Source organism: Crinia signifera, chromosome 12, assembly GCF_055691185.1.
Source record: "Crinia signifera chromosome 12, ASM5569118v1, whole genome shotgun sequence".
Lineage (NCBI taxonomy): Eukaryota > Metazoa > Chordata > Amphibia > Anura > Myobatrachidae > Crinia > Crinia signifera.
Genome location: NC_139228.1, coordinates 55,151,085 through 55,165,388, shown reverse-complemented (window position 1 = coordinate 55,165,388; position 14,304 = coordinate 55,151,085). Strand labels below are relative to the sequence as shown.

At 49.7% G+C, this 14,304-nt stretch overlaps 1 protein-coding gene across 2 annotated transcripts in view; it reads right to left on the bottom strand.

Moving 5' to 3' along the window:
- Positions 1-14,304, bottom strand: part of LOC146049879 (phospholipase B1, membrane-associated-like) — a 57,743-nt gene extending 43,439 nt beyond the window's left edge. Inside the window, exon 1 of one of the 2 annotated variants that reach the window (XM_083166533.1) lies at positions 13,728-14,304. In XM_083166533.1, the coding sequence (XP_083022659.1) occupies positions 13,728-13,785 (58 nt within the window). In that variant the 5' untranslated portion in view covers positions 13,786-14,304. The remainder of the gene's footprint in view (positions 1-13,727) is intronic. The other variant, XM_083166534.1, reaches the window with a different exon arrangement.

Genomic DNA, 14,304 nt, shown 5'->3' with positions numbered 1-14,304 from the left:
GACATGAAACTTATATAGAGAGAAGATAAAGATTTGCACTATGGATGCACTCCTAGAGAAAGATGAATTTTTGTTTAATAAAACTTTTAACCTTCAATTAAAAGATAAGGGGGAGGTTCTATCTATGTTCGTTTAGCTTATAGGTTCACAGATAGTGTCCCTCCTTATTTTAGTGAAATATTTAAAGGGTTAAAAATGTTAGACACACATTGACAAACACACATATAACGTGAAGTGCTTTTAATGCACCTATGGAAGATGAAAAGGTGTGTATATAGATTAAAAAAATAGGCCTTTAGTTCAGAGTCTTGTTACTGTCGCTCCAAGTTATAATATAGCACGGTGCTTCCTCTGTAATCTCAGTGTGTTGGTTGATTAATACAATGTTTCAGGTTGATAGCAGTTTGTCCAGAAAATCTGTTGTATTATTCTTATGATTTGATACACTCTTATAGAGACTGTTGTTCCTTTTTATTTTGTAACAATTTACATACACAATGTATTCAGTTCTTACGGGTAGTCAGGTACCATGGCATGTAAGGTCTCTCCCTATTGTGGAGATTGCTTATACCCCTTTCCCACTGCAGCTCATAAACGGTTTTTTTTTAGCCTTTTTAAACGGGTAGAGCTGCAGTGGGAAAGCTCCAGGATGCTTTACCCATTTAATACCGGTGGAGGGAAGTGGGTTTCTTAGTAGATTGTAATTTCATCTGCGTAGTCCCTGCCGCGAATGGGAACTAGCGGAACCGCTCATTAGATGTGCGCATATTTAATGAGTCGCTCAGATCTTTACTGTTTTGGTCACTGTCTGCAGTATTAAATTGTATCAGTAGCTGCATATCATTTAAATGCTGTCTGCTGTCTTTCAATATGTTGTTTTAGATTGAAGGAGTTGGTTCCTTTACTGTGATTATGGAGATCTGCTGACCTCTAGTGGGCACTTAGCAGCATTTCATTGACATCTCATATATTTAGCCAGAACCGTCACTCACAATCAGTGTAGGTAACGGTGGGCGGGCTTCCACGGGTGATTGACATGCCCGTCCACCGTTAGCCACACTGCAAAACCTGGCCACTTCCGTTCTACACACTATTTTATTCTACACAGCAGCTCCCACACTATCCGCCCCCTCCTCAGTCGCCACTCCCCATGACCGCCCAAAACCCGCCCCACGGCCAACGCATCCCTTCCTACACACAGCCTCCCAACACTCCCCATGCCCAAACCCCGCCCCACGCCTACACACCGCGCCACCCCCCCCACAGCCTCGCTCTCCGGACGGACACCCTCACCGCCCCTTGATGCCAGGCACTCAGCCCAGCCTCTACACCCCATCCAAGGAACAACCCACCCGCACGGATCATCTGCCTTGCGCAAACAAACACCCTTTTCTATGCAGCGGTGGCGTCCCCCGTCACCCCCACTCCTCTCCAAAGAAATATAAATCTGACCTTGCCTGAGCGCAGCAGCTTCTCGCAGCACTGAGCAGCAGAGACAGGTCCGGTAACCTAGCGGCGTGTGCGTGAGCTTCTGCCGGGTGTCAGCCCCGCCTCCCGTCACCAGCCGCTATTAAGGGCTCCCCGGGGAGAAGCATTCCCATGGCACCTTCCCCCATCAATGTCCGCTGTGCACCTTCCCCCATCAATGTCCGCTGTGCAAATATTATCCGTGCTACCGGCCACCTCCGGGAAAAGCGCCACCCTGCAGAAGAGCGACACCCTTCAGCCGCTGCGCAGGGCCTGCCAAGGCCACTACAGCAGCCCAGATCTAAGCAGAACTGATTGAGGCCCTGGGGGCTGAACCCAGAAACATGCACCACCTTCTGGAGAATGGAGAAGGTACCTTTCCATTTCTCTCTCTCTCTCTCTCTCTCTCTCTCTCTCTCTCTCTCTCTCTCTCTCTCTCTCTCTCTCTCTCTCTCTCTCTCTCTCTCTCTCTCTCTCTCTCTCCCCACCTCTCTCCCCCTCTCTCCTCCTCTCTCTCTCTCCCTCTCCCCCCCCCCCCCCTCAGGCCCCACTGTCAACCATCTCTCTTTGCCTGACCCCCCTCTCTCTCTGCCTAACCCCACTGTCACTCATCTCTTTGCCTGGACCCCCCTCCCACCCAATCCCTCTCTTCCTGGCCCCACTGTCACCCATCTCTCTCTGCCTGACCTCACTGTCTCCCATCTCTTTGCTTGACCCCTCTCTCTCTCTGTCTGACCCCACTGTCACCCATCTCTCTTTGCATGAACCCCCACTCTCTTTATGTAATCCCCCCTCTCTCTCTCTGCCTAACCCACCCAATCCCCCTCTGCCAGGCCCCTCTGTAATCCATCTCTCTTTACCTGACCCCCTTCTCTCTGCGTAACCCTCTCTCCCTCTCTGCCTAACCCCCCTCTCACCACATCCCTCGCTCTGCCTGACCCCATTCTCACTCTCTCGGTCATAACCCCCCTTCTCTCTGCATGACCTCCCCTCTCTCTTTGTACCTGACCCCTCTCTCTCTTACCCTTAAATCCTCTCTCACCCCCTTCTCTCTATTCCTGACACTCTCTCGCTCTCCCCTATAATTTCCTCACTTTCCCTTATCCCCTGACAATTCTTTCTTTGTCGCTGACACCCTTCTTTCTCTCTTCTCCATGATTCTCGCTCTCGCTCGCTACCCCTTTTTTATCATTCTCTCTAGCTAGCTATCTATCTATGGGGGCACCAACTATTAGCTTACCTCCGGGTGACATGGACAAACTTACGCCACTGCACCAGAGCACACAGCCGCCAGCTCACCAGGGGTCCCGTTGCGCTCAGCAGCGGCAGGGGGACATGAGAGGCCATGGAGTGCTGGCCAGTGCCGCCAGTTTCCTTACTCTGTCAGCAGAGCAGAGCGGAGCACCAGAGCACACAGCCGCCAGCTCACCAGGGGTCTCGCTGCGCTTGGCAGGGGGGACATCAGAGGCCACAGGGAGCTGGCCAGTGAAGATTGTATGGGTCAGCGGAGCGGAGCGGCAGAACACACCACAGGTTTGTGGTCAGTGCACCAGGGGTACCGCTGAATATGCACCCAGCCTTCCCCCACCCACACCCACACCACCACCCCCACACTTCACACACCCAAAGCATCCATGCCACTGCCCGTTCGTAACCAGTCCACCCACGCACCTAACCAACCACACCCACAGGATCCCCCCACCTGACACAAGCCACCCAAACACCCTTTCCACCCTCCCACCACTACCACACTCACATGCAACCCCCCTCCACCACCCGCGCATCCACTTGCACAAACACAGCAACTGCACCTCCCACACCCCCAGTACACCCATACCCACCCCTTCACCACTAATAGTAGACCAACCTTTACCACATCCACAGTACACCAAACCCCTTCCCTAAGCCACATCAAAATCCCCCACCCCTCCAACACCCACGACTCCTACCACCACTCTTCCACCTACAGCCTTCTCGCCCCAGCACCTCACACACCTACACCACCCACATGCAACACCCCCCCAACACACACACACACTTCAACTACACCACCTGCTAAACAACCACACCAGCCCACACCATATTTCCCGCAATAAAGGTGTTCACATGTTATGGGGCAGAGCCCCTTACGACGGTGTGAAGAGCGCCCGTAGGGCGCGATGAATCACCTAGTTATATATATATATATATATATATATATATATATATATATATATATATATATATATATATATATATATATATATATATATAGAACAAGTTCTCCAATATGCGCTAAATAGAGAAACTAGTCGGTCGCTGTAGACACTTAGTTCCCCACTAGTAGGAACTACTACTACACATAAACACCAACAATAGTGTCTTCAGCGCCCTATAGTTATAGATGTCTTAAACCATAATTGATATATAAAATAAATGAATATAAAAACAATATAAACTTGAAGCTTCTTGTTTCTTGTGGAATAAATTTTCTTTATTTTCACAAAATAAAGAAAATGTATTCCACAAGAAACAAGAAGCTTCAAGTTTATATTGTTTTTATATTCATTTATTTTATATATCAATTATGGTTTAAGACATCTATAACTATAGGCTCTGAAGACACTATTGTTGGTGATATATATATATATATATATATATAACCTTTAAAGCAGAGCCTCTATCTATTTTTGTTGGTGGATAATTGATAATTCACAAGATAGGGCTAATTGCTATTACCAGTCTGGGAATCTCTCCCTCCTGCGGGAGTGTATCCCTGAATTGGGTACCGCTACCCTTAAGGCCATGAAATTGGCCCAAATCGCATGTTTAAACATCCCCTCCGATCCAATGCACGGTCCCGTGCGCATCGGATCAGAGTCAGGCTGTCGGACCGGCTGCACATAAGATTTCCCAAATCTTATGTGCAGCCTCCGGGCAGCAGGGTCAGCGGGCAGGGGCAGTAAGAGAGGCAGGCAGTAGCAGCGAGCGGGGGACGCCGGAGAGCTGGACAGAGTCAGCGGCGGCAGATGCTGGGGACCTGCAGGGGGGAGGGGGGGAAGCCGGGCATGGTAAGTTGTCAAATAGGCAGCGGGCGGGGGGAAGGGCGCTGGAGAGCTGGGCAGGGGACACAGAAGCAGCGCGCGGGAGTATGCTGGTGAACCGACGAGGGAGCTGGGCAGGAGGATCGGGGACTCACTCTGCAGCTGCAAGGATAAAAACCAATACAAATGAATGGGCAGCCAGTGATTGGCTGAGAGCTCTCTCAGCCAATTGCTGATTGGCTGAGAGCTCTCTCAGCCAATTGCTGATTGGCTGAGAGAACTCTCAGCCAATCACTGGCTTCCCATTCATTTGTAATGGTTTTTTATTTTTCCTCCCTTGCAGAGTGAGTTCCCGATCCTCCTGCCCAGCTCCCTCGTCGGTTCACCGGCGTACCCCCGCGCGCTGCCTCTGTGTCCCCTGCCCAGCTCTCCAGCGTCCGCTGCCTATTTGACAGCTTACCATGCCCGGCTCCCCCCCTGCAGGTCCCCAGCATCTGCCGCCGCTGACTTTGCCCGGCTCTCCCCCTGCCCGCATCCCCCACTGCAGCTCTCCGGGAGTTGCATATGATAAATCGCATGGTGATCAAGTGCCTAATCGTGTGATCCCCTCCCGGGGAGCTGCCGGGGAAAATCAGGTCCGACTTGTCCCCAGGACAAGTCAGGTTAATGTATGGGGGCCTTTAGGACTATTACATATGAGCTGAGAGTTCTAACATTCAATTGAGGTTATAATAACATTGTTGACATAAGAGAACAAAGGCCTATTGTTTGTCTGTCGACCCATGTTTCACTAAATGCTTCTTCTGTTGAGTTAAAGCCTTTGGCTCTCAACAATGAGGTCTCAACAACCGCTCTGTTAAAACCAGATGCTGCAGGTTTAGATGTAGACACAGTCCTTGAAAAAAGGGGAGAAATGGGGGGGGGGCACGACTATAGACACTTCAAATGTAAAAAACACAATCTATTATTAAAGGAAGGAGGGGGGGGGAGGAGGGAAGGGGAGAAGAGTTAATATAGTGTACTTTAACCCCGTACCGAAATAACTTAACAGAAATTAGTAAATTAATCCGACCCAATATGATTGCATCTCCTGATATTTATGGAAAATATGTATGATATATGATATTCTTTGATACCATGAGAAGAAAAGAGATATGCATATGAAACTTAATTTAAATATGAATCACTTCCATATGTTGGCTCTCCGAAAATATGTAACTATAACAATGTAACTGCAATTGTCATGATAATATATGTCTAAATGTAAAAATGATAATGAAGTATGAAAGGAGAGAGAAAACAAAGAAAAATAATAAAGAATTAGACACGGTCCTTGAGTGAGAAGGTCTGGCCATAGAGGTAGATGGAACAGAGGGACCACAGACAGGGCCTGCAGATCCGAGAACCAAATCCTCCTGGCCAATGTGGGGCCACTAGGATCAACGTTCCAACTTGCGAAGGGACTCTGAGGAGGAGCAAGAAGGGGAGAAAGGCATACATTAGAGCAAAACGCCACGGGGCTGACAGGGCGTCTACCATGCAGGCCCCCAGGTCGCGAGACCTGTACAGGGTGACCTGGTAATTGTGGCGTGAGGCCATCAAGTCCACCTCAGGTCTGCCCCAATGGCTCAACAACATCTGGAACACCTCTGGATGGAGGGTCCATTCGCTGGCATCCAGAGTCTGACAGTCTGCTTCCCAATTGAGGACCCCCTGCCAATAGACCCGGGATCTTTCCCTCCGACCATCGAAATATGCGGGAGGTGGTTGATATATTCCACCATAGTCGCGTTGTCCGACTGGACTTGCACAGGGTGACCTCGGAGCCAAGGTTCCGCCTGGTGGAGGGCCCTCAGTTCGAGGTCATTGATCGATAGCAAGGATTCCTGTGCATTCCACAATCCCTGGAAAAAGCTTTGGCACGTAACCACTCCCCAACCACGGAGGCTGGCATCCGTGGTGAGAAGAATCCACTGGTGGATCCAAAACGGTCTCCCTTCCATGAGGTTCTGGTCCAAAAGCCACCAGGACAGGGAGATCTGTACTAAGGGTGCTTGGACAATCTGGTGGTACCGAAGATTGGTGTAAGATCCAGACCATTTGCTGAGGATCTCTTGTTGGAGAGGGCGTGAGTGGGATTGTGCATACTCCGCCATGTTGAAGGCTGATACCATCAAGCCCAGGACCCTCATACAGGCATGGATTGTTACTCGCCTGAGGAAGAGGAGATGCCGAACACGGGACTGAAGAATCCTGTGGTGTACTTCGGGTAAGTAGATACACTGATGATCTGTGTCTAACTGGGCCCCCAAATGGATCATGGAATGAGCTGGAAGCATAGTAGACTTGGGACAATTTATGATCCAGCCGTGATGTTCCAAGACCTCCACCACTGTGGTCAAGTGGGCCCGGAGCACCTCTGGCGACTGTGCCAGGATCAACAGGTTGTCCAGATACGGAAGTATCCGGATACTCTGATTGCAAGTCTGCTGCCCATTACCGGAATGACCTTCGTAAATACCCTGGGAGCTGTGGATAGGCCGAAAGGAAAATGCTGGAAATGATGGTCCTGCAGTGCATACCGCAGAAACCGTTGATGTTCCTGTTTGCTGGGGATAGGCAGATACGCATCCTGGATGTCCAGGGATGCCATGTTGTCCCCTGGTTGTAAGGCCAGAACTATGGACCTCAAGGTTTCCATCCTGAACTTTGGGACCCTGACAAATTTGTTGAGCCGCTTTAAATTAAATATGGATCAGAATGGGCTTCCGAACCCAGAAGAGACTGGCATAGACACCTGTGCTTTGCTGAGACAGGCGAACCAGAGCTATGACAGCAGCTTCTGGATGGCCTGCTCCAGAGCTCTACGCTTTTCCAAGTACTTTGAAAATAACTACTTGGTGGACGACGGCGAAAGGTTATGGGTAGCCTTGGGAGACCACATCCCAAACCCATGCACCTGTCGTGGATTCCAGCCAGACATCTGAAAACTGCAGCAATCGACCCCCCCCCCCCCAACCCTGGGATCAACCAAAAGGAGTGCTGCCTCCTCATGCGGAGGGCTTGTCATCTGGCTAAGAATCAGGGTGCCTGGTGGCCTAGGCATGTTTACCCTTAGTCTTGGAGGACTTTGCGGGCTGGGGTCTTGTGAAAGACTGTCCCCTACCCTGCCCTGAGAGTGAAAGGAATGGAACGCAACATGGGGCTGTGGAGTAGGAGTGGACAGCAGGAAAGCTGCCTTGGAAGCAGCCACCGTAGCCATGATTTTGTACAATTCTGACCCAAATAACAGCAAACCCTCAAAAGGGAAGGGTCTCTAGGGTTTTGTTAGAATCTGAATCTGCCTTCCAGGCGCAGAGTCACAAACAGGGCCGTTTCTAGACAATTTAGCTCCCAGGGCAAAGGAATAAAAATGCGCCCCCCCCCCCCAAATATAAAAAGTTAACACGGCATAGAAGAAATTGCGCGCGCCGTAGGCGCGCGCGCCAAAATAGGGGGCGTGGTTTATTTTTCAAATGGGCGTGGCTTAATATAAGGGCGTGGTCTAGCAGGAAAACAATTACCTTACAACTCACCTTTGCAACCTGCATGTCCAGACATTGGTTACCGCAGGAATTGTCATTGTACTCCCGCACTTTAGTTGGCCGGCTGAAGGCCACACAGTGACATAAAAATATAAAGGCCCACACAGTGACCTAGTACGCCTCACAGATCAAGGCCAAACAATGATAGGTTACTTGAATCATTATACACTATTTATCCATGACGCCGCACACCGTGATGACAATTACACATTGTCGCACACCGTGATGACAATTACACATTATGTCGCACACCGTGATGACAATTATACATTACGCCGCACACCATGATGACAATTACACATTATGATGCCCGTTACACCCCACACTGTGATGGCAATTACACAATACTCCCCACACCGTAATGCCTATTACACATTATGCCCCACACGCCGCTGCCGCACAACTCATGCTGTTTATTAATATGCCCCCACAGTGCCACACATACGCCCCCACAGTGCCACACATATGCCCCCACAGTGCCACATATATATGCCCCCATAGTGCCAAATATGCCCCTAGTGCCAGATATGTCACCAGTGCCAGATATGCCCCCCAGTGCCACACATATGCCCCCACAGTGACACACATATGCCCCCACAGTGACACACATATGCCCATACAGTGCCAGATATGCCCCCACAATGCCTCATATATATCCCCCACAGTGCCAAATATGCCCCTAGTGCCACAGATATGTCCCCAGTGCCACACATATGCCCCCACAGTGCCAGATATGCCCCTACAGTGACACAGATATGCCCCCAAAGTGCCACATATACATACCTCCCAACTTTTCATATGAAGAAGTAGGGACACTCGCGCGGCAAAGCCCGAAAAGGGGGCGTGGCGTATGCAAATGAGGGCGCGGCTTATGCTAATTAGCCGCGACCTCATTTTCATACGAGAATAGACACTGTGCGCATGCGCACAGCGTCTATTCTACTACATTGGGGGGTCTCCCAACTGCCACCCCCCCGCAGCGGGACAATGCCTGCCGCGGGTGGGACGTCGGGACAGGACCCGAAAATCGGGACTGTCCCGACGGAATCGTGACAGTTGGGAGGTATGCATATATGCCCCCAAAGGGCCACATATATGCCCCCAAAGTGCCACATATATGCCCCCAAAGTGCCACACATTCCCCCAAAGTGCCAGCAGCACTACTCACTCTCTTTCTCACTCTCTTTCTCTCTCTCTGGGTCTCCCCCTCCAGTCCCCCGCCGCTGCATGCTGCTGCTTTCGATGTGTCCCTGAGCCGGCAGCCATTCATACCTCGCGGGCTGGCTCCTGATTGGCTGCCAGCCTGCGAGGTCCTCTGATTGGCTGCCAGCCCAAGGACACAGTGAGCGAGGGGAAGGAGAGACGCGCTGCGCTCTCCTCCCCTGGGGCTCACCTGTGCGCCTATTCGTTGCGGGGGGGCGGGGGGGGCGAGACGGGACTTGGAGGAGGCGGCGGCGGGGGAGACTTGGAGGCGGCGGCGGCGGCGGCAGCAGCGTTGTGGGCTGTGGGGAGCTGAGAGCTCAGCTGTCGGCCGGGCGCCCTGGCTGTGTAACAGGTGGACAAGCCGTGCGGCGCCCCGGGCTGCTGCACGGCTTGTCCGCCTGTAGAAACGGCCCTGGTCACAAAGATTGATGTGCCGCCACTGCCAAGGCAGACACGCAGGAGGTAAGGGTAGCTGCATCCAGAGCATCTCCAGAGGGGTGCGAGCACTTTTAAGCAAATTCGGCCCTGCAAAGGGTGTGAGATCGGGCTGAATTGGGTGCTATTTTCACCGTTAAAATGCCACACGAACTTCAACTCATACGATAATAGGATCGACCCCATAGTCTTTAGAATTAGGGAAGACAGCCAGAGTCCTTTTGGGACGCTTAAAAGTCGGTCCGAAGGTCCGGGGAGGTTGTGTTGGGTCCTGTAAATTTAAAACCTCCCTGACTGCTGTTACCAAGGCCCTTACATCGACGATGCATCCCGGTCATCAACTAGTTGTCCCATCTCATCATCACTGTCCGTATCAGTGTCCTGATGGAGGAGTGGTTTGAGGGAAGGGGCCCCCTGATCGTAGCCGTACAGCTACCAGTCTTACTCTGTAACAATGTTTGGATGCCCTGGACAGAGGCTGCTAAAGCATATGCAAAGGCAGGATACATCGCAAGGCGGGCAAACACCGAAGACGTGGATGGCCTCACTGGCTGCAGGGACGGATTCAGTACTGAATCCCGGCATTCAGAATCCCGACAGCCAAAATCCCGACAAGGGGGGGACGTGGATCACCCCCCCTTGCAAACTCGCTGCGCTCGCCACGCAGCGGGCATACTAATTTATTCTCCCTCCAGGGGTGTCGTGGACACCCACGGAGGGAGAATGTGTCGGGATTTCGGCGGTCGGGATTCCGGCGTCAGGATTCTGAATGCCGGGATCCCGACCGCCGGGATTTTAACTGCATCCCGCAGGGACAGTGCAGTTGAGAGTTGCTCTACTAACTGCAACATAACCTGAGTAAGGGACTTAGCCTAAGCAGGCTCCTGAGAGGAAGCTGCAACTGTGGGCTGCGCCTGCGCATTGAGACACCTTTGGCATAAACATTTTTACAAGAAAAAGTAAGTATATTGTAAGTGCACTGACAATCACAATGTTTATTTTTAAGAATTAACTTTTATTTTGTTCATTAAAAGGTGAAATATTTAAAATATAGAAAGATAAAGAAAGAAATATATTTAAAATATCAATGACCCCTGCTCCCCAAAATACTTTATTATAGGGTTCTTTTGTCCCTGTATGCCTCTAATATGCTTTATATTAGCACTTTTCTCCCTGTTCAGTTTCAGGAAGAGATATTTTGTGCTTAGATGTTGCAAATTTGTAGTTATGTATTAGATCTTTATGTATCAGATCTTGTTTTCTCTGAGTCTCTCAGATTATTGTGTATGTTTTAAGATATATTTTGTTACATTCGCTCAGTATAGTTAAACTGACATTTTATATTCTCTGCAGACAGATTCTGTCAAATATTTTTGCAGAAAGAGGTACAGTTTATTTTTCTCTGTTGTTTAATTATATATCTCTAAATGCAGCTGTATTCTAATTTGTCGGTCTCAATGGATTGTATCGTGTGGGTTGACTGAAGCTGCGTGTTAACTGTCAGAAATTATATTGATAGCATGTGTAGTCTTATTTCTATTAGCAGTATTTCACACAACCACAAATTATATCTATTGTAATAGTATATTGCAATTCTTAGGATTCGATTTTTATCAACTGCACAGAGGTAAATGAATAGTAGATAACCTCTTTATTCCGTGCTCCTGTATTGGGTAGGCATTTATAGGTGTTGTAATTCTGTCTTTGCATTTATCTCCAAGGCCATATAATTATAAAGATTATGGTTTTTTAATTGTATACAGACAGTTGAGCTATATCTGGTATTAAATGCTATTCAGTGAGCAATCATATAACCCAGCTCATAAATCAAAAAAGGTTGCTGGTGATTTTTCTGCATTAATAATGTACAGACAATTGAGCTATATCTGGTATTAAATGCTATTCAGTGAGCATTCAAGCTGAGATAGGGCTGCTTTGCAAAGTGTACAGGATTCCAATATGGGAGCCCCAGAGTCAGTAATGCTGCCTTTTCTGGATGACATTGTACAGGAAGGGGCAGCTGAAACTGCTACAGTTAACACAATATACTTCTGACAGGCAGTGATAGTGTTTAAACAGTACAGAAAACAAAGTATACAGACAAAGGCATCCAATGCAAATAAAAGCTGGCACGGAGCTCCTTGAAGCAGCTATGGCTGGCTGGAGCATAAAATACTGTAACCTGTGTCCATGTAGGAGAGGTACAGGGGGGACTTGCCCAAGTGGCCCGGCAGTGAAGGAGTGGAACCCCGGAATGGCTGAGTACTCTCCATGACCCTCTTGTACGTGCAACAGGAACGCAGCCAGGAAGAGAGCAGTGGAGGGAACCCACGTGGTTATACCCATCCTACTGTCCCAGGGGAGAGGCTGTTTGAGGAGAGCCCACTCCCCTGCTAACAAAAATGACCGACAGGGAATGATGACTCATGCGGCTCATGACTTACTGGTGCCACTGCCCCACACACACACACGTCTCCCTGGTGGTCCAGTAGAACGGAAGGCGGACCAGTCTGGACTCGGTTGCTAGTGCAGCCCAGTAGTCCCCCTCACCGGGCTGTAACAGTCGACAAGTCACGTGCCCTCCGAGCGGGGAGCATGTTACCTTCATCTGAGGTCCCGGTGCCTGGTCGCAACTGAGGTCCCTCAAGTCACGGGCCAGTCACAGGGCCAGCCACGGTCATGCACCCGGGAGTGGTGTGAGGCTGCCAAGCCCGGTGATGGGGCAGCAGCGCAGGTGCCTGTAAGACCCCCAGCACTTGACTTCCAGTGTAAAAATTATAAAGTAAGGCTGCATAAAGCAGCCCCTCGCTGTGGTGCATGTTGGCTCCTCCCAGCACCAAAAAACTCATACCATGTTCTCATTGCCGCCCCTGCAAAAACCCGGGTTTTTGGCGGGGCACAGAGCATCGCAACTTTTAGACCCCGTTCTCACTGCACCTTAGACCCGGGAAATTCCTGTGTCTGACCCGTTCACATTGCTTCCCCTGCCAACAAGTGTGTGAAAATAATAGCAGCTTTGATTGGCTGTTGAAAAAGTAGCTGTGATTGGCTGTATTAGAAAGCAGCTTTTATTGGCTGGTTGAAGATGATGTCATTAAAAGAGGCCTTTTTTCCCCAAGCACATTGCATTTTGATGATGCCACGGGCACACAGGATTTTGGCAACGTTGTAGTAAACTGTGGAGTCCTTCACTGTGCCGGTCACTTGCTTATTAATTTCCTCCTCTCCTCTCACAGCAAGCAGCTCCAACACTTCCTCATCCCTCCAGTGCGCCATTTCTGCTCTCCTCGACGCAGCATTAAATGGACGTCACATGTCACCTGATTACAGTCCCCAATCAGCTTGCTACTTCGCATCTTGTGTGAAAAACCCGTGTCTGTGCTGTTCAGACTGACGTACACCCATGTATTACCCAGGAAAAACCCTGCAAAAAACCCGTGTGTAATTCCTGGGACATAACACCCGGAAATTTCACAAAGACGCGTTCACACTGAGACGCACATGGGAAATTACTGCTCGCCCTGCCAAATACCCGGGTTTTTTAGGCAATGAGAACGGGGTAGAAGTAGCTTGGCCTGGAGGCCAAGGAGTAGAGGAGCCTGGCTGACTGGGAGCAGCAAAGTAGTTTAACCTTTCTGGTGCTAGAATGGTCACTCTACCGCTCACTACCCACTGTTAGCCCTGTGGCCCCTCAGTATGTACCTGTCAGGGGGTAGATGGAACAGTGCAATGCGCTGCAGATCACTAGACGGGTCAGTAATGGAATAATCTGCAGAATATATCACTATGTATCTGTCAGGGTGTAGATGGGACAGAGCGATGTTCTGCAGGTCCCTAGCAATCCTCTATGTATTAGTAAAACACATGCACATTTGTATATTCGGCAGGTGAGATATTAGGAAATACTGATGACCTGGTAATGTTTATATATGAATATATTCAGCTTCAGTGACTTAGGGCCCCCGTTATTATTGCCCTCCCACTTTCCTCAGTCACCCCTGGGTAAGAGACTCACCGTACAGACAGGGCAGGTACATGGCGCAGGCAACCAACATCGCTGTTACGGAGACCATCTTCCTGTTGGGATTCACAAATGATGTCCTATGTGGGGCATGAATACCTGGGCAGCCCGCAACTGGCTGGTGATGAGGTATGAGGCACTGCTGTAAGAGGTATGACTGCTGTTCCTTGCTATCACCAACTACATGGCAAAAACAAGCGAGGGGTTACTAATGGCTAACCGATCACTGATGATTTCATCATTCAAAGTCCAGAGTAAGCGAAAGGCACTGAATGTTTGTGGAATTTAGCAGGAACTAAATTTGCTGGCACAGAACCAGGAATTATTGCCCATCATATTAGATAGTGGTAACTTGCTGATGCCAGGAGTATTTTCTATCTCCTATCCTGTCTTACCTTGCCATGGCGTGTGCCAGTGACGATGTAATTATAGCCGCAATATCCCTAACGTTGCTGCGGGTTGGGATCGTTTGGTCTACAGCTAGATGGTTGACAAGTGTTAAGTCGACACCATTAGGTCGACACAAGCAATAGGTCGACAGGGGGTGTTTTTTGACCCGAATGTCAACACA